The following is a 23070-nucleotide window of genomic DNA, read 5'->3' on the forward strand; positions in this document are numbered from 1 at the left end:
TGTGACCCGCGAGCACATTGTGGCTCGCAATGATAGTTATGCAATTCTCTTGCTTCCTACTTCCTCCAACCCCCACCCTCTCACTCACTGGAGTCAAACTCCGTTCCATTTGTATTTGTCTCTGACCTGCGAGTGGCGTATCGTCGCAATGTCTCTCTCGAAACCATGTACCTCTACAAAATCGAAAGTTTCAAATAGGATGGGAGGACGCATTTTTTTTGCTGCCAATATGATGAGAATATTAAATGTATGATTTCTCCATAAGTATTACGAGGAAAACGGTTGTATAACATAAAACGACATTATACTACATGTTACTCATGAAACATTAAAAGGTTAAGTATTGTTGTTATTATTATTATTATTATTATTATTATTATTATTATGATACCTTTTTGGGAGTGATACGGCTAAAAGCATGAGAAACATTGATCTACAGTGTTATAAATTCGCAATAGATAATTAGTGTGCAAACATATTTCACGACACAAGCCACAGTTTCACTCATTAGCAAGTAAGAAAACCACCGGAGTAACTGTGGAGGGAGATACATTTGCTTTCTGATTCGGAGCTACGCTCAGGCGTGGGTTCGATTCCTACTTGGGCTGATTACCTGGTTGGGTTTCTTTCGAAGTCTTCTTCAACCGTAAGGCGAATGTCAGATAATCTATGGCGAATCCTTGGCCTCATCTCGCCAAATACCATCTTCTTGTCACCAATTCCATCGACGCTAAATAGCCTAGCAGGCCTAGTTGATGTAGTGTCGTTAAGAAAACAAAAAATCGAGAAAGGTAACTGACAAGTGAATAAAGCTGACTGGCTCAACACTAATAGAAAATTACACGTCATGTGCAATATTGCGACATGAATTGACTTGAAGGTGCTGAATGTAAACAATAAGAAATACAAAATTGTATACAGACAGCAGACAAAAGAGACGGCAAGCTTAAAACGTGTATCCACCCAAATCCCAAAAATCTTTTTTTTTTTTTTCGGCGTCATAATATTTTATTTCTAAACTTCCTGTAAAGAGAAATAAAAAAAGTGCTATGGTTATGGTTTCTAAATACAGACTGTCCCACAACTCTGTATATTCCAAGATAATATTTAAGAAACGACGCAAATAAACGACATAAGAGCTAAAGAATAACATAGCAACGCCCTGCATTTGTTTGTTATTGAGAATAAACATCATGTCCGGTTAGAATCCTTTTACAGTTGAGGGAAGGCTAATATTGGATGTGTGGGAAATTTGAGTGAAATGTTTGGGGATTTTCAACGACGTTTCAACAAAGAACCTCCAATAAAGGCAACACCTCTTGCTCGAGAAAGGAAGTTATTTTCCTCAGGAAGTGTTAGGAACTCTTCACGTTCTGGAAGACTGAAAACACGAACTCGCAGGAGAAGTAATACAATCGGTTAATTTGTAATTTTGTGGTTTGGACAGCGTTTAGTGGTAGACACCTAATCGCAATACTTTTCATTCCTACTTCGTATTTTGAGAAAGTAACAAATGCGTTTGCTACAAGTCCACCATTACATCTAAAGAAGTGTTATGACATAAATATATATCATATCATATCGTACATCGTTTGCTACAGTTTACGAACTTATTTTCTACCGCCAGAGGTTTAAAAATGGAAATGGAAAGTGCACGACACGAATCATGGGGGCGATAAACGAAAAATTCAACAACCCCAACAGAAACAAAGACAACAGATGCTATGCATGACTGAAAACATGTCTGAAAAGAGCACGAACTGGCTTGGTTACAGCAAGCAAAGGCCACTCACATTCTTTATGAGGGTCAATAAATGTTGTGTGATCTCCGCAGTGGAACAATGGTACCAACACAGCCTTCCAGAGTTCGATTACCGAGGAAGGAAGTGAACATTTATAGAACCTTATTTCCTTCCTCTACCTTATTATTAAGTTCTCTGACTAGAATGTCTTTCGCTATACTGGCCACGTGACGAGTAGTTCCTTCAACTGTTGTTTTTAGTCAACTCTCCGAAGACAGGTTTGAACCTCATAAGTGATACCAATAAGTCATCACTCATGAGGCAATTAAGTCCATTACATACATCACTGACTAGTAACATATTACGCTAATCAGACTATGATGTATAGGCCTACAACAATTTCCTTCAGTTATTTTTAGTAGATTATTTTACGACGCTGTATCAACATCTCAGGTTACTTAGCGTCTGAATGAAATGAAGGTGATAATGCCGGTGAAATGAGTCCGGGGTCCAGCACCGAAAGTTACCCAGCATTTGCTCATATTGGGTTGGGGGAAAACCCCGGAAAAACGTCAACCAGGTAACTTGCCTCAACCGAGATTCGAACCCGGGTCATTTGATTTCGCAGCCAGACGCGCTAATCGTAACTCCACAGGTGTGGATTGTTCAGTTATTAAAAGCAAAATCCACGATATTATACACAGATACAGGGTGTTTCAGAATAACTATTCCTAATTTTCGGATGTGATAGAGGACACGTAATGAAAACACTTTTCTCGTAGTAGTGTCCGGAATTGTTTTCGCATCCAGATATATATGAAAAAAATTACAGTTTCGAAGAATCTCAACGTGAAAAGTAACTGGCCACTATCTCGAGGACGCTGATCTAGCCTTGAAGATGTTGCATGACAGGGAATATGGTGCTGAGGATGTTGCTCTACATAAACTCGCCATGCCTCATTAGCATTGCTATAATCTGCTCCATATGCCATATTCATGTCTGCTAATTCAACATTTGTGAACTTGCGAATGAAATTTATAAACATCTCTGACAGAAGTTATTTTTTCAATTAGAATTGTTTCCATAGTAACTCGAATAGTTAAGACATAATTATAGGCTAAATGACCATGAACGTTAATAAGATCAATTATGAGTTTTAGTTAACCCCAAAATCAAAATCTACGGTGGACTCACGCAAAAAAAAAAGTCTCTGGACTTCCAAGGTGGGGTTGTTGATATATCAGATCAGCTTCCTCTTCACCAGAGGAAAAAAATCACTGCTATAAAGCCAAAAGAATATGACTCATCGGTGCAAGAGGTAAGAATATGGATGTGAGAAAGATAAAATTTTAGGCAAAAAATGAGTTGGAATGGAATCTTGTATTTATATCTGCTCATTTTTCCGGTTTACCAAAAGCAATCACGTTATTAGAAACTGTTGGAATTTTCTTACATGTGTCACTAGCCGTTTTTTAAGATACTAAATCTAATGCGAGTCCTGTTGCTGGCAGTGTGTAGGGTTAAAAGTAAAACGAAAAGTGAGTAACATTTTAAAAAATCCTATATACCAACAGTTGTGCGATATTCGAGAAATTCTCGAAGGAAAATCCTCCATCGCACCCAATGATTTATCTCTATCTGCGGAACAATTTAACATGATTTAAATACGTCCCAATAACATCGTGTGATAGGGAAAGAAGTTTTCATAATGCAAAAGCATCTTCAGGGACAACAGACGAAGTTTCTCAATGAAAATCCTCAGCCATGCGCTTGTCATGAACTGCAACTCTTCGGTGATTTTAGACAACGGAATCACCTCTGTTTCAACTTTTATGGAATAATGAAAGTTCAACTGTTTAGCATTCGCATTGCTACAAGAAATTTAATTTCTCTTCATTTATTAGTGCATATTTATTGACATATTTCGCATATTTTAAGGATATATCTGCATGCATATTTTGTAGTTTTTTAGAACATGAATTTCCGGGCATTATCTATACTAATAATAAATCTGTAAGTGAAATTTTTCTGGTAATTTTCGATTTTCCAAAAAATAATTGGTGTTAACATGTATAATTAATCACCCTGAAACCGAAAATCGCTTTTTTGAAATTTTTGTTTGTTTGTATGTATGTCTGTCTGTCTGTCTGTCTGGATGTTTGTTACCTTTTCACGCGATAATGGCTGAACGGATTTCGATGAAAATTGGAACATAAATTAAGTTCGTTGTAACTTAGATTTTAGGCTATATGGCATTCAAAATACTTTATTTAAAAGGGGGGTTATAAGGTGGCCTGAATTAAATAAATCGAAATATCTCCCTTATTATTAATTTTCATGAAAAATGTTACATAACAAACGTTTTTTTTTAATTATTTCCGATAAGTTTTATTCTATACAAAATTTTTATAGGACTGATATTTAATGAGATAAATAAGTTTTAAAATTACAATAACAACGCCATCTAAGGCGCTGTATTGAAATAAAAACAAATGACTTCATCTATAAGGGGCCTTGGACAACAACAATAGAAAGCTATTAAACATAGCCTACAGAGAATATTGCTGTGTTTGTATGAAGTAATATCGGAAGCTAATTAATTGTTTAATTATTATTTCACCTTTGGAAAGTGTAGTTTCTCTAGATGGACATAATTCTATAATGTTATTACAGTAACTTCTGAGTGAAATTTAAGGATATACAAGACTTTTAAAATAACAATACAATACATTTTTACCGCCCCCTCAGATTATAGCGTTGTTGTTCCTGCAGTAACTCCTATGTGCAAAATATATAATTTTTGAGTAGGAAGAAAAAACACATTTATTAATTCCATGACAATGGTACATAGGAGATCGTGAATTCTTACATTTTCGAAAGAAAGAAATATAATTACATATCACTGTTTATGCTGTATCACTATTTAAGTTATTTGAAGGGTTCAGAACCATGGTGGGCCAAGCACAATGACGTAGAAAACAAGGGTTAAAATTAAGTTATTACCATAATTCAATGGAAACATATAGCAAGTAATATGAAGTATACACATTAAAATTAAATGATGTCAATCTTCATTAAACTATGGTTGCATGTAATAACAATTAAGAAACATGTTAAAGGAATTGTCATTGCACCCAAATGAGTGTCTCTGGACCAAAATGACCGCATTTTAATTATTTAAATACAATTTAAGTTAAGTAACATATTAAACGATTCATCCTTCTATCAAACACGAATGTTCCCTGGATCAAACGTCCTATTTTAATTATGTAATTACTTTATATTTATTTCTAACGGGTGCAGCGGAGCGCACGGGTACGGCTAGTTTATGAATAAAGATTAAAGGGGTTCAGTTTTATTCATGTGTAACGAACCCATAGACGTAGTAACTAAGAGTAAGAGACGGCGATATTGAAAAATGTGTATAAATAACCCGAATGCTTGGCATTACATATCAGCCATACACAAGAGTAGAGCAGTTGGATACTTCTCTCCTATTCATTCCAGAAAATAAACTGGTAGGCCACGTCACTGTTCCATGAATCAGTCTGCACCAGTGAATGCAGGTGTATATATAGATGCACATTGCGGGGTTAATGCGTGGGCGTAGAAGGTTACTACTTCGTTGATTACATGGAACAGACATGCGATCGGAAGTTGAGCCCGGTTCCAGCTAGAAACATTCCCCAACTTGGTCACGAAATGTCCCTCCACTGGCCACCGCCCTTCTAGCAAATCGACATGGTTGAGGCTGCAGGCTGTACATAAACACGTGAGTCATTAGCAGAGACCGGCACAATAAGAAGATAATTTTGTCCATATATGAAAATATTATAAATATTTCCATGATACAAAAACCTCCGTTCCTAAACGAAAACATACAGCAGGTTTACATCATTATTTGGGGGCGCGTGGTGACGTCCGATTAAGATGTAATGCTGCCGGAAGATAGCGGATTCGAATCCCGATGGGATCATGGACCTTTTTTTATGTAATCCTTCCAACCACACTATTGCCCTGGGATCTACTCACCCTCTAACAGAAATGAGTACCAGGGGCATTTCCTTTGGGGTAAAGGTGGCGGGATCCCTACTGCTATTAGATACCGATTGCCTGTAAAGGAGGAAGCCTTAACCTCTCTCCACCCTCTGCGCCGATTTGGCCTGTTATGGGGTTGACTGTACCTTTACATCATTATTTAAAATAATCATTTAGAGATTAAAGTTTCGTCTATATTTAATATGCTACCAAATAAAATACAATAAAACTGCATTAAGGCTATACTGGGTGTTCATTTTAAAGTGTGTCATGACGTCACTGTTGTTGGGTCACCGATTTGAAGCGAGTTGCAGTTTATATGTTAGAGAAGTTGCCTATTATTTAAGGCGTTCCTCAATCTGAACTTGAGAACGTGTACGATATAACTTGAACGTCGTAGCAACAGATGGCGGTCTGTACGGTCTGTGTGCTACCATAACCTCTTTCGAACTGTGTTTTACGCCGGCAAGTCGTACGCAGGGTATTTGTTATCATCGGTTGCGTACGGTAACATTCCACAACACAAATCAAATGCTCCGTGTCCATGTTGACCGTCGAAGTTAATGTCAACAAATACGTAAGTAATCGTCTTAACCCTCTCCCCATATCTCGACAGTACGTATTTCCAAACAGTTCACATTCCTGCCACTACCGGCGTTACCGTACGTATCGGCACGTACTCTTCAGAATGAACGCCGTACTTGCTAGCCAACTTCTCTGCCTCTTAGATTATACACCTGAGCTGCGGAAGTGTAGGAAGATTGAATTCTCTAGGCTCATCAGCTAGCCACATGACGGCATGCAGCGAGCCAAGACACATTTTGAACTGAACACCCAGTAGATGTGTGAAATTTCTAACTTCTACATTTTTATATCAATTAATTTGAAACTTTTAACACATATTTCTTACAATGTGGAAATGCAATACACAAAATTTTACTTTGATATTCCAACTAGTTTACTTAGAATTACTTTTTTTTAAATACTGAATTGACCAAATTTTCAAAGTATAACCTACATAATTTTTCTTTAAATTTATATTTAATTTATTCCTGATAGATGTATGTAAAATATGACACATGCTTTTCATGCTTTAATTACTTTTTGAGAAAAAAAATATTTACTATTTTAGTTGTTAGTTTTTTTTTTTTTTTTTTTTTAACTTATGACATTCTCAACAGATGATGGTTTGAATACTTTCAATAGCAGAAGAAAACACGTGTTGTCAATTTACTTCATTTGCTTTTGTGGACTTTTGTGAAAAATTTCACTGAGATTGGAGAAAAACTACATTCATTAGAGCATTTTGAATGTTACAAAATGTTGAAAATTGGAAAATCGAGAAAAGGAGTATCAAAGTACAGCATGTATACGATATATACTAACGATATCCTTTCTTTCCATACTCATTTTTCAGCCACATAGCAGCACGAAATATGAACTGAATGAAACGTAAAATTAATTGGAATGAAGAACAAAGTCTGTCAGAATGTCAGTTTAAAGGGCTGCTGCTTCACGCATGCGCTTCCCTTTAAATTCGTCTTGAGGAGCTTTAAATTGTCACAGGGCTTATATAAGCATAGATTTATAAAACTGAAACATTATTTTATTTTTAGAGTTAAAAACAATTTTCCCCCCCCCCCCCCACCGATCCATGCCTTAAACAGTTTGTCTGCATCACGAGGCATATCTTTTAAGCAAGATAATATTTCTGACATTTCAGATTACAGTCCACAAATTCCATGAATTTACCTAAATGAATCTTATGTTGGATAATTTGAAATGATCACCTTTTTCACATTTCGCTTTCACTTTTATCTCAAGAGTGTGGAATATTAACCTCCGGATTGCATGTGTAAAAAAAGATCTGCCCGAATTGTCACGAATTCCGAATTAGTGTAATCCAAGTTAGCCAGGTTTCACAGTACTCTGATACTACCAGCTTGCGAACTGGAGCGCGGGGTATGTAGTAAAAGGAAGTATACTGCCAGTACGTCGATCAGTAAGGGGAAGTACTAACAGAGACTGGTATTTCTTTTGTCGGTAATAGGGTAAATTCTTGAACACCATGTACTAGAAATGCAGCAAGTACTCACCAAAGTCAGAAGAACAGAGGGGTTGCGTTTCTTCAGGACAGTGGCAATCTGTAACAAAGAAAACAATACAATATCAGTTAGAATGTAAATAATTATTTCATTGTAAAATAAAATAACTAAAAAAAAAAAAAGAAAGAAAAATTACATACTGTTCTCCAACCAGGAGATCAACCGTGAAAGGAATGTGCTTACTATTGCGTCATCTATTGGAGCGAAGTAGATAGATAATATTATCATTATAACGTCAGTTTAAAGACCATGCGCTCTCCTGCATATGTATGGAGAGATTAAAAGACCAGGAGATTAACAGTGATCTAATTTTGTAACTAGGGTAGTATAAACAAGTGTCTGTCAATGTTATTGCTTGTGCTGTGAGAGCTAGCCAATAGAGAAACGAGTATCCACGTGTGTGACCTTATGACATCTTATGACATCAACATTCATCCACAGCATCACCCCCCTGCGTTTCATTCCGGAAAGACTTTCTCGTGGTTGGAGCACAGTAGGTCCTATATGCAATATTAATGCCGCATGCAAAAGTACTCTACCTGATTTCCATGTGATTTTTGCGGCAGTAAAAAATTTTAATGCGTGCTGCAGATATTTGAAACGTGAAAAACAATTTAGACCACACTGTAGGCCTATTTTTATTCATGAAAAGAAAGAGTGCAACGAGGAAAGTCACATTATGGAACAGTAATAACTGTGCAGATTTTAACGCCTTGATCCTTGGACAGAGTTCACCAAAAGCTTCTAATACCATAACAAATAATAAATAATTGCCGCAAAAATGTACAAATGAAAAATTATATTTGTGTAAATTGCGAGAAGATTGTGCAATATTCTAAATATCTGTACAAAAAAAAAAAAAAAGATAAAATTAATAAGGTTGACAGAAAGAAAAAGTTATGTAATTTGTTTCTTGACGTTTTCTTACTTTCAATCCATGTCACCACACTCTAGATATACTTATGTAAGTACAGCATTAGACGTAGGTATGTTTAGAATCAATTACTGCTGAATTAACATCACATTAAAATGCGTTATTTTATGAGCACTCTAAACATTGAAATTCTTTACGAGTAGGCCCTTCAAGATTTATTGTTAGCAGAGTGCTAACTCTTTTTATTGAAAGGCGGTTTCTAATAATTAAAATTTTTACAAGATTCATGCAACTAAATCCTCGCTCACAATTTACAGTATGCGATGGAATTATATAAATCAATTAGAAGAAATTATTCACTTAACTTGTTAACTTACATGAATTGTACCAACTCTTTGAAATTCATTCCTGAACATCTATTGCTCAATACCTTTTTGAACATTGCCCATGCCATCAGCATTTCTTTTAAATCCAGACTAGTTCCAACACATCTCTGATTTTATTTTCTCCATTACCATCTTCGTTCCTGAAGTCCAATGTGATTGTCGCATTTTTGCACATTTACATTCAAAGTTTTTTGCATTTTTAGAAGTAGAGTAGCAAAATGCGACAAATGCGACTGTGGCTTGAACCTTGTTTATTTGTTAATACCCGTACTGGCCTCATCCACTACCCTACAAAGTTTTCCGGTATCAATAGGCCTAATTTTAGTTTGTTCAGAAGCTTGAAGCTACTGAAATAAATCAAGGAGACAACGTGAGAAAGGTCCGTCAGCCACATATTTTCTTACAAAAGAAGCTACCTGATAGGCGGTACAAGTTCCTACAGTAACTTTCAAATGTGAGTTCAAGAGTACGAAAAAACAGGTATATCTGAAATGTGGTGTGAGGGGCAAGAACATGATGACCATGCTCCCCTTGCGATGGTATCTCACCGCCACTGCCGATGCCAACACATTACAGAAATTGCAAGGCAGGGTTTCCAAATTTACGTAAGCATATTGCAAGACCCAAGTCTACGACCAGAATAGAAAGGTCTGTCTTTATGTGCGGGATGGGATCAAAGAACGGTCAGGGCAATGGAATACGTCTTTGAATGGGCTGCAGTAAATAACGTTTTGTAAACATCTTTCTCCTATCCAGAGAAGGAAACGTCCGGTAGAAGTTCCGTTAAATGTACAAGTCAAATACAGCAGAATAAAAATACTTATATGATTAAAAATTATCTCAAAATTATAGTACACTACTTTAAAGACATGATGTGATCATTAAGGAGTGGATTCCTATGTAATTAAATATTATTTTTGCGTGTGATAAAACACAATTAACAAAGTTAAAAATTCCGTACATGAAGTTTCAAATTTAAAACCCGAATTTTATTTCACATAAAAACACATATTTTCACAAAAAAAAAAAAATTACGTAAATATATTTTTTCAGGAAATCTATTATAAACACATAAATCTTGGAGTTTTTTTTACTTAAATGATTTTTTACAAGAACTTTTAAACATTTAAAACTAAATCAATTATGTAATTCAGAAGTACGTTACCTTTTTAAGAATTCTTGTTTGCTTCGTGTTTCTAAGCGCTGTGTGGTGTATCCGTGATAAATTTTTGTAATAGTATCGCCTCAAGTTCTAAGAACTGCTAGGCAGCATATCAGTGTTATTATTAGAGAATAAATTAACATGGACAAGGAGGAGAGATCTTGCAACTCATAAAATTAGGAGTGTTTATTGTTGCTGACGATGATTTCATTCCACGCTTTGTTTGTGAAACACAATAGATAAGAGCTCGGGTATCAACATTAATTAATTTAAACAAATCCGTCGCCTCTCGCTCATGCCTATCAAGTAAGGTAATACATCTTGTTGTGATTCCTGGTACCGGGCTTCGTCAATCGATATCCTTAAAAAAACTGAAAGATGGTTGTTTAAAAAACGATTTGGCTTTCCTATTAGCAAATCTAAGCTTTTTGTGAGACACCATGAAAAAACTCGAAACATACAAAAACCTTTTGTCTGAAACAAGGAGGTGCGTGCCGTGGAAATTAAACTAGACTCGCTACCAGGTTCAGAAGCACAATTACTAAGGGACAAATTCCAGAATGTGTTTGGGAAAAACAGTGGATATAAAAAAAATGTGTAAAGTTGCTTAAGTATTGGAGGGTGTGCCTGTAGGTGAAATTGACGGTGTTTGTGTTTGTGATATTCCTCTCTTTAAATATGCACGTCTGACGTCCTGTGATATGGAAAGATCGTTTTCACAGTATAAGTCGTTGTTCAGAGATAATCGGCATGCATTTCTGATGGAGAATTTGGAGATGACCTTTGTTGTTCACTGCAATTCTCAGCCAACTACTAGCACTCAAGTGTGGTGGGTGAGTACCTAGTAACATTTTTTTTCCCCAAGCTAAGTAAGGTATTTTTGTCATATTTAAAAGAAATATATTTTTATTTTTAGCAAATATTTTCGTACTTTTTAGCACATAAAAAATAAATATATTAAAATTTTTGGCACATAAAAATCCGCTCCCTAGCGATCATTGCTAAAGCTAGAAACCCATCAAGCCCGCTCCAGATTCTTATATACCCGACGGATCATTTTCTTTTATATTTTCACACACAATAATGGCATAACCCTGTGGCACCAACGTCATTTTGCACTACGCTGGAAAGGGAATCTTATGTATCTACCAAAATGTAAGGCATATCAAAAGCTTGCACAAACCTAACCTAACCTGTCACTCCTCGACCTTACGAAAACTCACTTTCTATCTGTCCACCTACCTGCCGAAAAGCGAATACGAAAGGCATACAAAAAGCCTGAACAAACCCATCCAAACTGTCAATAATCATTTATTTTTCTTTCCAGATATTGGCAGCACTACGACATCTATTTGAAACTGACAATCGTAACTAAACATGATATATTTACTTGATTGTGGCTTATGTACTTTTTGTGAAGTTATATCATCTGTCATTTTAATTTGATGAGTAAAAAACTCAACGAAAATTATATATTGGTTGGTCACCCTATGTTTGTTTTTCTTCGTCCTATACGCATAGTGGTTCCTCCTTTCACCTTATATCCCGTATTGCTATGGTCCATTCTTTTAATATGTTCACGGAAATTTTGTCTACCAGAACCGTTCTTACTTACTTAGGCCTACTTACGTACTGCCTTTTAAGGAACCCGGAGGTTCATTGCCGCCCTCACATAAGTCCGCCATTGGTCCCTATCCTGAGCAAGATTAATCCAGTCTCTACCATCATATCCCATCTTCCTCAAATCAATTTTAATATTATCTTCCCATCTACGTCTCGGCATCCCCAAAGGTCTTTTTCCCTCCGGCCTCCCAACTAACACTCTATATGCATTTCTGGATTCGCCCATACGTACTAAATTCCTTGCCCATCTCAAACGTCTAGATTTAATGTTCCTAATTATGTCAGGTTAAGAATACAATGCATGCAGTTCTGTGTTGTGTAACTTTCTCCATTCTCCTGTAACTTCATCCCTTTTAGCCCCAAATAATTTCCTAAGCACCTTATTCTCAAAGTGAGAGACCAAGTTTCACAACCATAAAGAACAATCAGTTTTATAAATTCTGACCGTTCAAAGTTATATAATATCGTTAAAGGTGCCAAATTTTAATTCATGTATGTATGTGTTTTTCTGTAGGCCTGTTTCTTTAAAATCTCATCACTGCACAGTGTCTTTGTTTATCTATTTTTTAAAGCCCAGATTTCACTCCATATAGACATGTGCTTTTGGTTAATCATTTTGTCAAATTTAATCTATATCTCTGTACTCTATTGTTTTTTATGTTCTATTAATAGTTTCACAGATACTATTAAATCTTGATAGGCCTGTCTTCTTACTGATTTTTATTGCTTAAGCTTGTAACTTAGCAACCAAAAAAATTGAAATCTTATCTTGTTTTCGATGACAGTTTTCTCGGTACAGACTATAATAACATCTGCGATATGCAGTACACATGTTAAGTACATGATAAATTTGATTCCCTCGGTGCATAAAGCACTAAATAATTCCCGAGCTGCTTCTGTCACTTCACACAGAGGCGTGCTTTGAAACTAATCTCGGTTGACGTAATGTACACACATTGCGCCGGGGTTCGCTGGGTCGGGAATGACATGAAAAATGAAAGCTACTCGCAATGGACTGAATTTGCCATGCATACTATCTATATCTAAAATATCAATATGAAAGTAATGCTCCAGTCACGCCATATACGGGCAAGTCACGCCAGCGCTGATCTGTGGGAAGTTCGCTACACCAATTTTACGACGTCGCCGCCACAATACCGAGGCCTGCAGCAGCGAAATAACCCCGATCAAGGCCTGCGTGAGAGAACACAACATAGCCGGCGCGGAGTATTGTTGGACTGTGAGCTTCTGTCAGCAATATAGTTCAAGGTTTACGATCTATGTGATAGAGAACTTCTCAAGGCTCCTACAGATTTCTTATACCGATAAAATACATCTTAGCACATTGCAGTCTTCTTACTGATACTAGATGCTTACTTTGTATTGTATATCCCAGTAGCGGCCGGTGATCGAAATCCTCGGTGAGGCCAGATGCAACTAGTTTAAGTGCTTCCGATAGGAAATGTTTATTTATATTAATTATTGTTATATTATTAATATCATGATTACTGTATTATTATTATTATTATTATTATTATTATTAGTATTATTATTATTAGTCTATTATTATTAGCCTACATTGATGAAAAATAATGTCACTCACCAAATAAGCTGTTTTGCTGTGAGTTTCAGTGATTGTTTCAGTGTGATGAAGCAACCCACATTATGTGTTGAAAATCCCTTCCTTTCTGTTCTTTTAATTTTTTTTCCTTTGACAGCAACAAACAAGGCTAACAGAGAAGTTTATTTTACACCACATTACCACTTAACCATTTATGTTGCCCATACCAGGATGCAATAGAAACTCGCGTTTTAAGATTATCTGTCAGAAAAATTGTCAGCGATGTCGTAGGTATAACTCGGTAGACTCTCTCTTTATTTAAAACTTCCTTTCTTTCAATATTATTTCTTCTTGAAAAAAGGACACTTTAACAATGAATTAACTACACCAGCATTATTTCTCGCATTTGTTTCTGTTTACATTTTCCCGAAATACATAACAACATTGGCCCAGATTCACTACTGGGCTACGAATTACAATAGTAAAATACCCTTGCTTAAGTCATAAACTGAGACATAAGGGGAGGGAATAGTGTGGGTCTCTGCCTGCCAAAGAGCTGGAATTTGTGTTATTTATGGCCTATTTAGGAAGACAAGTTACCATTGTTATTCCCACCCCACTCTACCCTTGAGGCCGGCCCATGGATGTGAGGAGTGAAGCCTGACCAGGCCACGAGGCCTGACGAATTGTGCCTCGGATACAACGTTTTAAGCGCAAGCTCAAACCCCGCAAAAATACAGAAAATTCAGAAGACAGACCCGACACGAACGATTCTGGCCTCAGGAACAAATTTTACTGAAAAACAGGTCTATATACATCACAACCAGACCCGGCACGAGCGATTCTGGCCTCAGGAGTAAATTTTACTGCAAAACAGGTCTATATACATCACAAAGTTTTAAAATGCTTCTACAGCGATGCTTCATTCAAATAACTAATACATTATATAAAAACACAAAATTTGATTTCTGTTAAGCCAAGTGACTGAGGCCCGGCCTCACTTGCCTCAGTCAATCAGCCGCCACTGATATATCCCCTCCCCTGGAATCCCCTCCTGAGTACGAGTGTTACTCATTCAGGAGTGGGCTAGTTTATCTTTCATTGTATTTATTAATTTGTATTCATTTCAAACTTACTAGCAATAAAAATAAATAAATAAATATGTTTGTATAGTTTTGGTTTTAAATTGAATAGTAATCTGTATAGCTCTATTGATAAATTGTTTGTGTTTGTAATTTGAAGTAGTCTGCATGATATGTATTATCAATTTCTGTATATCACAACTGGTTGAATTGTTTATGCCTTAAATGTAATTAACTTACTTGTTTAGTATTATACATATAGCTCAACTGATGAATGATCGTTTTCGTTTGTAAATTTAATAATCTGATTGGCTATGTATTGTATATTTTTAGTAGAGCCATCGATGTAGCTCAGTCGGCAGACTCGCTGGGCTGCTGATCCGGAGCTGCGTTCGGGCTTGGGTTGGATCCCCCTTTGGTCTCATTGAATGGTTTCTTCCGAGGTTTTCCCCAGCCGTGGGACTGAAGCCGGATGATCTATGGCGAGTCCTCGGCGTCAACTCCTTTGATCTGATTACCTGGTGGGGTTTTCCGAGGTTTTCCCCAACCAAAAGGCAAATGCCGGGTAATCTTTTGGCGAATCCTCGGACCTCACCTCATCTCACTACATCTCGCCAAAATATTGTAAAAAATTGCACAAAATTGTAAAAATTGTAGAAAATTACTAAATTGTAAAACTGTAAAAATTTGTAAAAATTGTAATTGTAATATTGTAAAATTTTGACTTGTTCCACATCTTAAAGCTTCATTGCTCATGTAAGATCTATGGAATATAATAAATGAATGAATGAACAATTCTACCGTTCATCTTACGCTGAAAACCTAGGATCAGTTACAGTCTACGAGGACTGAACTGAGCAGGTGACATTCCAATAATAATAATAATAATAATAATAATAATAATAATAATAATAATAATAATAATAATAATAATGATATTGATAATAATAATAATCATAATAATAATACAATAAAACTTAATATCATCAGAACAATTATGGCCTAAAAACTTTTCTTTTATAATTCTTTGCAATGTCGTTAAGGATGCTAAATTTTGAGGTCTTATTTATATCATCTGTATCAAGTGCACAGTTTCAAACAATTGAGGTTTAGTGTAAGTAGTAACATGAGCTGCTGCCAGGAAGTCAAAAGGAGGATAGCAATGGCAAAGGCTTTTAATAGAAAAAGAAGCATCTTCTGTGATCCTCTAGAACTAGGAAAGAAAGTGGTAAAGTGCTTTATATGAAGTGTGGCATTGTACGGGACAGAAACATGAACATTACGACGAAATGAAGATAAGCGAATAGAAGCATTTGAAATGTGGATATGGAGAAGGATGGAGCGTGTGAAATGGACAGAGTAAGAAATGAAGCTGTGTTGGAAAGAGTGGATGAAGAAAGAACGATGCTGAAACTCATCAGGAAGAGGAAAAGGAATTCTTAACAATTCTATACTTCCTATACTATATTGTCCACCCAATGATAATAAAATTTTGAGATAATTTAAACAATTAAAGTTAAAAAGCTTTAAAGAAAAGCATATGTTTTGAAAGCATAAGAAAGAAGTTAAAATCTATTGGTTGAGAAGAAACCGCCTTCTGAAGGATGCACTGGAAGGAATTGTGAACAGGAGAAAAGTTCGTTGCAGAAGAAGATATCAGATGATAGATGACACTAAGATATATGGATCATATTAGGAGACAAAGAGGAAGGCAGAAAATAGGAAATACTGGAGAGTGCTGGGTTTGCAGTGAAAGATCTGTTTGGGCAGAACACTATGAATCAATGAATGCTCAGTCAATTTAAGAGAGCAGTGTATTACGATAATGATAGAAAGAATTTTGTTTGTTCTTTAAATGTGCACAAATTTGAGCCAAACAAATGTAGTTTTTAGTTTTGTGAAGGAAATTGTCTCTTAAATTGACTGAACACAATGGGAATTAAATCAATGGTTTTCCCAAAACATGCTATGAAATTTTTCATATAAAATAATTTTTATCTCGAAAAGGAAGCAAAAACGTGAAAAATTGTATTAATGGTTTTTTTGTTTGGAATATCTCAAAGAATAAACCCAGAAATTAATGACATTTATTTACTGTTCACCCTGAATACGTGGACTGACAAACTGATTGCCTAAAATGACTTTCCTGTTACCAGGGAAACCTCGAAATTAATTTACTACTACATCACAATACTTTCTCTTATACTTTGTATAATGACAAAGCAAAATTCAGCAGCGTTGTTCCGGGAACTGAACGAAGGCATTCCATGAACACGAAGCAAAACATTCCGTACAAACGACATTCTTACGTAAACCTCATACATTTTAATAACAACACAGATAGGCTATAAATGTTTACAAATAACAAGCCATACTCAATCTTATCTGTTTGCATGACAAAACATAAATAAACGTTAATTTATTTCGGCGCAAAGAAAGGACAGTGCAGTAAACACAAAACAATGAGCTGCGAGGCCTTGCGTGTTGGGCAGGAAGATACACACGTGCCGGGCGGGGCTGCAGATTAGATAACAGCGGTGATGAGTAGAGCATGCGATAAGCTCACATAGCTCTTCGTCGCACAGTAAACATTTCGCCATATTGGGCAGATTCATACGATTATTATTATTATTATTATTATTATTATTATTATTATTATTATTAGAGTAATTCTCTAACACTGCCTCCTGGTGTTTATTCATTTGTAGTTTTCATAAATAAATAAATAAATATTATTATTATTATTATTATTATTATTATTATTATTATTATTATTAGTAGTATTAGTATTAGAGTAATTTTCTAACACTGCCTCCTGGTGTTTAATCATTTGTAGTTTTCATTAAATAAATATTATTATTATTATTATTATTATTATTACTATTATTAGTATTAGAGTAATTTTCTAACACTGCCTCCTGGTGTTTAATCATTTGTAGTTTTCATAAATAAATAAATAAATAAATAAATAAATATTATTATTATTATTATTATTATTAGAGTAATTTTCTAACACTGCCTCCTGGTGTTTAATCATTTGTAGTTTTCATAAATAAATAAATAAATATTATTATTATTATTATTATTAGTATTAGAGTAATTTTCTAACACTGCCTCCTGGTGTTTAATCATTTGTAGTTTTCATAAATAAATAAATAAATATTATTATTATTATTATTATTATTATTATCATTATTATTATTATTATTATTATTATTATTATTATTAGAGTAATTTTCTAACACTGCCTCCTGGTGTTTAATCATTTGTAGTTTTCATAAATAAATAAATAAATAAATATTATTATTATTATTATTATTATTATTAGAGTAATTTTCTAACACTGCCTCCTGGTGTTTAATTATTTGTAGTTTTCATAAATAAATAAATAAATATTATTATTATTATTATTATTATTAGTATTAGAGTAATTTTCTAACACTGCCTCCTGGTGTTTAATCATTTGTAGTTTTCATAAATAAATAAATAAATAAATATTATTATTATTATTATTAGAGTAATTTTCTAACACTGCCTCCTGGTGTTTAATCATTTGTAGTTTTCATAAATAAATAAATAAATATTATTATTATTATTATTATTATTATTATTATTATTATTATTATTATTATTATTATTATTATTATTAGTATTAGAGTAATTTTCTAACACTGCCTCCTGGTGTTTAATCATTTGTAGTTTTCATAAATAAATAAATAAATAAATATTATTATTATTATTATTATTATTATTATTATTATTATTAGAGTAATTTTCTAACACTGCCTCCTGGTGTTTAATTATTTGTAGTTTTCATAAATAAATAAATAAATATTATTATTATTATTATTATTATTATTATTATTCATTCTCATCATCATTTGTTGTCTTGTTTCGTTTTGTACCTGTGCTAAACTGTAATTGGCCTTGTGCTGTTGTTTTGCACGTTAATATTCTAAATAAATAAATAAATAAATAAAATAAAAATAAAATTAGAGTAATTTTCTAACACTGCCTCCTAGTGTTTAATCATTTGTAGTTTTCATAAATAAATAAATAAATAAATAAATATTATTATTATTATTATTATTATTATTATTATTATTAGTATTAGAGTAATTTTCTAACACTGCCTCCTGGTGTTTATTCATTTGTAGTTTTCATAAATAAATATTATTATTATTATTATTATTATTATTATTATTATTATTATTATTAGAGTAATTTTCTAACACTGCCTCCTGGTGTTTAATCATTTGTAGTTTTCATAAATAAATAAATAAATATTATTATTATTATTATTATTATTATTAACTAACTACGTTAATTGGTACTAACTACGTTAATTCGTTTGAAAATTATTCAACAGATAGGCAGTCTTGTGTTCGACTAGGTAATTCTCTCTCGGTTCCATTTAATAGTTTATGCGGTGTTCCTCAAGGGTCTACATTGGGACCTCTCTTATTTTTATTATTTATAAATGATATAAGTAAAAGAATAAGTTCTAGTTGCCTTTTATTTGCGGATGATCTCAAAATCTTTCGCAAAATTAATAGTTTGGTCGATTGTCAAATTCTTCAAAATGACATTAATTCAATTTCACAATGGTCTCTTGAAAATGGAATGAAAATTAATCAATCCAAAACTTTTGTTATTTTCTTTTCACGGAAAACTATCTCCCTAAAATTTAATTATTCTCTCAGTAATGTCGTAATTACTAAGAAAGAATGTATTAGAGATCTTGGTGTCTTACTCGATTCAAAATTATATTTCCATGATCATGTGCAATATATGTATTTATACCCATTCACTAAGAATGCTTGGTCTAATTAGATCTATAACTTATTATTTTTCTACTCCTATGTGTTTATTAATTTTATACTATACATTGGTTAGATCCAAGCTTGAATATGCATCTGTAGTATGGAACTCCATTACTTCCAGTGACTCGGCTAAATTGGAGAATATTCAAAGAAAATTTATTTCCTTGTGTTCTTATAGATTTTTACCAAATTCCGATTATAACTATGATATTAATTGCAAATATTTCAATTGCGGTAGTTTGTTTACCAGACGTCAGGATCTCTATTATTTATTTTTTTGTAAAGTCATTAAGGGTGATATTGATTGTGAATCTTTCATAAGCAATATCAGTCTTCGTATTCCTGCTAAGGGTTTAAGATTCCATAAAATGTTTTATAATAGGAATTCTAAATCTCTGTCTCCGGTCTGCAGATGCATTAAATATGCTAATTTGCATGGATTGAACTTGGATCCATTTAATGTGTAGCATATCTTTTGAGTTTTTATGTCAGTTTTATTAATTTATGCCATTTGTTAAGATATGTATCATACTATTCTTGTCAATTGGATATCTTTATAATATTACATATATTATTCCAGTCTTCATTTATATGATTTCATTAATTCAATTGCAATTCATTTTATTGAAATGCCATTATTTTAATTATCTCACTGTACTAATTTTAATAATTATTTGTGCTATTTATTTTGTTCCATTTGGTCAATTGATTAATGTAGACTATTATATTGATTGTATTTCATCTCACTGCCATTTCTATCATTCATTCTCATCATCATTTGTTGTTTTGTTTTGTTTTGTTTTGTATCTTGTGCTAAACTGTAATTGACCTTGTGCTGTTGTTTTGCAAGTTAATATTCTAAATAAATAAATAAAATTATTATGAGAATAATTTTCTAACACTGCCTACAGGTGTTTAGTCCTTTGTAATTTATATAAATAAGTAAATAAATAAATACATACATACATAAATAAATAAATATTATTATTATTATTATTATTATTATTATTATTATTATTATTAAGAGAATAATTTTCTAACACTGCCTCCAGGTGTTTAATCATTTTAGTTTTAATTAATAAATAAATGAATAAATAAATACATAAATAAATATTATTATTATTATTATTATTATTATTATGAGAATAATTTTCTAACACTGCCTCCAGGTGTTTAATCATTTTAGTTTTAATTAATAAATAAATGAATAAATAAATACATACATAAATAAATATTATTATTATTATTATTATTGTTATTATTATTATTATTATTATTATGAGAATAATTCTCTAATACTGCCTCCAGGTGTTTAATCATTTTAGTTTTAATAAATAAATAAATACATAAATAAATAAATACATGAATAAATAAATATTATTATTATTATTATTATTATTATTATTATTATTATTATTATTATTATGAGAATTTTCTAATACTGCCTCCAGGTGTTTAATCATTTGTAGTTTTAATAAATAAATACATACATACATACACACATACATACATACATATACATACATACATACATACATACATACATACATACATACATACATACATACATACATACATACATACATACATACATACATACATACATACATACATACAAACTTTGTTTTATTGCTAGAAACGTATTTCGACCATGACAAAAACCAGACGGTACTGCAATTTGTGACAGGATAAAGTAAACACAGATCTCAATTGTCCGCACGTGCTGACAACGGCTATCTTTCACATATCTTCCAGACCAACTGATAACAACGATGATGATGATGATGATGCGAAAATTGAAATAGGCTAAATCGCAATAGCAGTCTGTCATGAACTGAATTCAAACGATACTTCATTGCGGCACAAGAAGCATCGTTCGCTTTATGCTTAACCTGTAAATGGAAAAATCTTCTCAAGAAGAAACGGGAATATTATATTCAGGAATGAAGATTCAATTTACGTTGCTATGAGTTTTCCTTTTCCGCTGTGACTGACTAGTTTTCCCAAGTCTCCCTGCACTAAAGTTTTTATTTTCAAATCACTCTCAAACGTTGTCGTTGACATACAATTTTTTATGTCATTATTTTTTTTTAATTTATAGTCTACCAGTTATAACATGTTCTGATTTAAAATGTTATATATTATCATTATTAGTATTATTATTATTATTATTATTATTATTATTATTATTATTAAGTTTCAAAACTATTATATTATTAACAATATGAATAAGGATATAAACTAGAAACTAGTATGTCAAACATCTAAAACAAAAAAAAAGAGAACTGACCAACAGTACGTTTTTAAAACGTGATTCCCTACACATAGCAAAGTAGACCGTGGAGAAAAGAGAGCATTATGAACATTGTTTCAATACCTGGAACAAGAACATAGCATACCTGAAAATCGGAGGTGATTGGATTATTGTTTGGATCACGTGGAACTATTAAAAAAATTGTGTAAATAGATTTCATACTGATAAATCAAATGTCCAGGATATAGGTAGGCCTATCTACACAAATTTTAAATTTTTCTTTTTTAATATTATAAATCATTATTTGCACAATTTTATAAAAGAGTAAAATAAATAATTTTATTACTGTATATGAATAGCTACTAAAAAAAAAAGGAAAGAAAAAATAAAACTTTACTTTACTATGTAGAAATATTGTTTTTGTTTGTATGTATAGGCCTACAGAAATTAACTACGTGGCTGTAACTAAACCGTACCCCTTGTTACAAAGCAGCTAACCCTTTCAAAATTCTCTTCCTTTAATAGGCCTATATATAATTTATTTATTTACTTGTTTACTTATTTATTTATTAAATAAAATATTCTCAAGTTACAGAATATATGTATGTATACATATTTTTGGTGGTGTGGAAGAGAAGGCCTGATGCCTTTAACACCACCAGAATTAATGAATTTTATTATTATTATTATTATTATTATTATTATTATTATTATTATTATAAGGCTAATTAATTTATACACATATAAATTTACTTAATAAAACTGAAGACATTAACACATTTCTAATTTTCTCATGATATTTCAGTGCATTACACATTAAAAGTCATCTCTGTATTCCTCATCTTTCACTGTTGCTACCTCTCGTCACTGGAACTCTCTGCCGCCTGAAGTCAAGGGCTGCCGAACATTGAAATCTTTCAAATGCAAGTTAGAAAATTATCTTATGACGAGTTGCCAAACTAACTTACTATTATGACAAGTGTTGTATTGCATGTTTCCACGTATTCACATTTTTTTATGTTCTAGTGATATTTAACTTATTTGATATTTTTGTTTTCATATCTTCCGATAATGGTATATCTAGAACGTGATAAGCTGAGCTATATATAATCATAATTTTCCTTACTGTGTGTACCTAAAAATATTGTATTCATTGTATGCTTTGTACTGCACTATTTTATTACTACTATTATTATTATTATTATTATTATTGTTATTATTATTATTATTATTATTATTATTATTATTATTATTATTATTACGTATTACTATTCTTATTTTTTATCATTATTATTATTATTATTATTATTATTATTATCAATAATTGTCTTATTTTTTATAATTTGTATGTCTCATTTATTTTGACCTGCTTTTCACATTTTATTATGCTTTTTTCCTTTCTTTCTGTACGTTTGTCTG

At 32.7% G+C, this 23070-nt stretch overlaps 1 protein-coding gene across 2 annotated transcripts in view; it reads right to left on the reverse strand.

Moving 5' to 3' along the window:
* The window catches only part of Dip-C (dipeptidase C), an 894313-nt gene that overhangs the window by 139019 nt on the left and 732224 nt on the right, over window positions 1-23070 (reverse strand). For both annotated transcript variants that reach the window (XM_069825325.1, XM_069825323.1), the window contains exon 4: window positions 7878-7925. In XM_069825325.1, the coding sequence (XP_069681426.1) occupies window positions 7878-7925 (48 nt within the window). The remainder of the gene's footprint in view (window positions 1-7877; window positions 7926-23070) is intronic.

This window comes from Periplaneta americana, chromosome 5 (assembly GCF_040183065.1).
Source record: "Periplaneta americana isolate PAMFEO1 chromosome 5, P.americana_PAMFEO1_priV1, whole genome shotgun sequence".
Classification (NCBI taxonomy): domain Eukaryota; kingdom Metazoa; phylum Arthropoda; class Insecta; order Blattodea; family Blattidae; genus Periplaneta; species Periplaneta americana.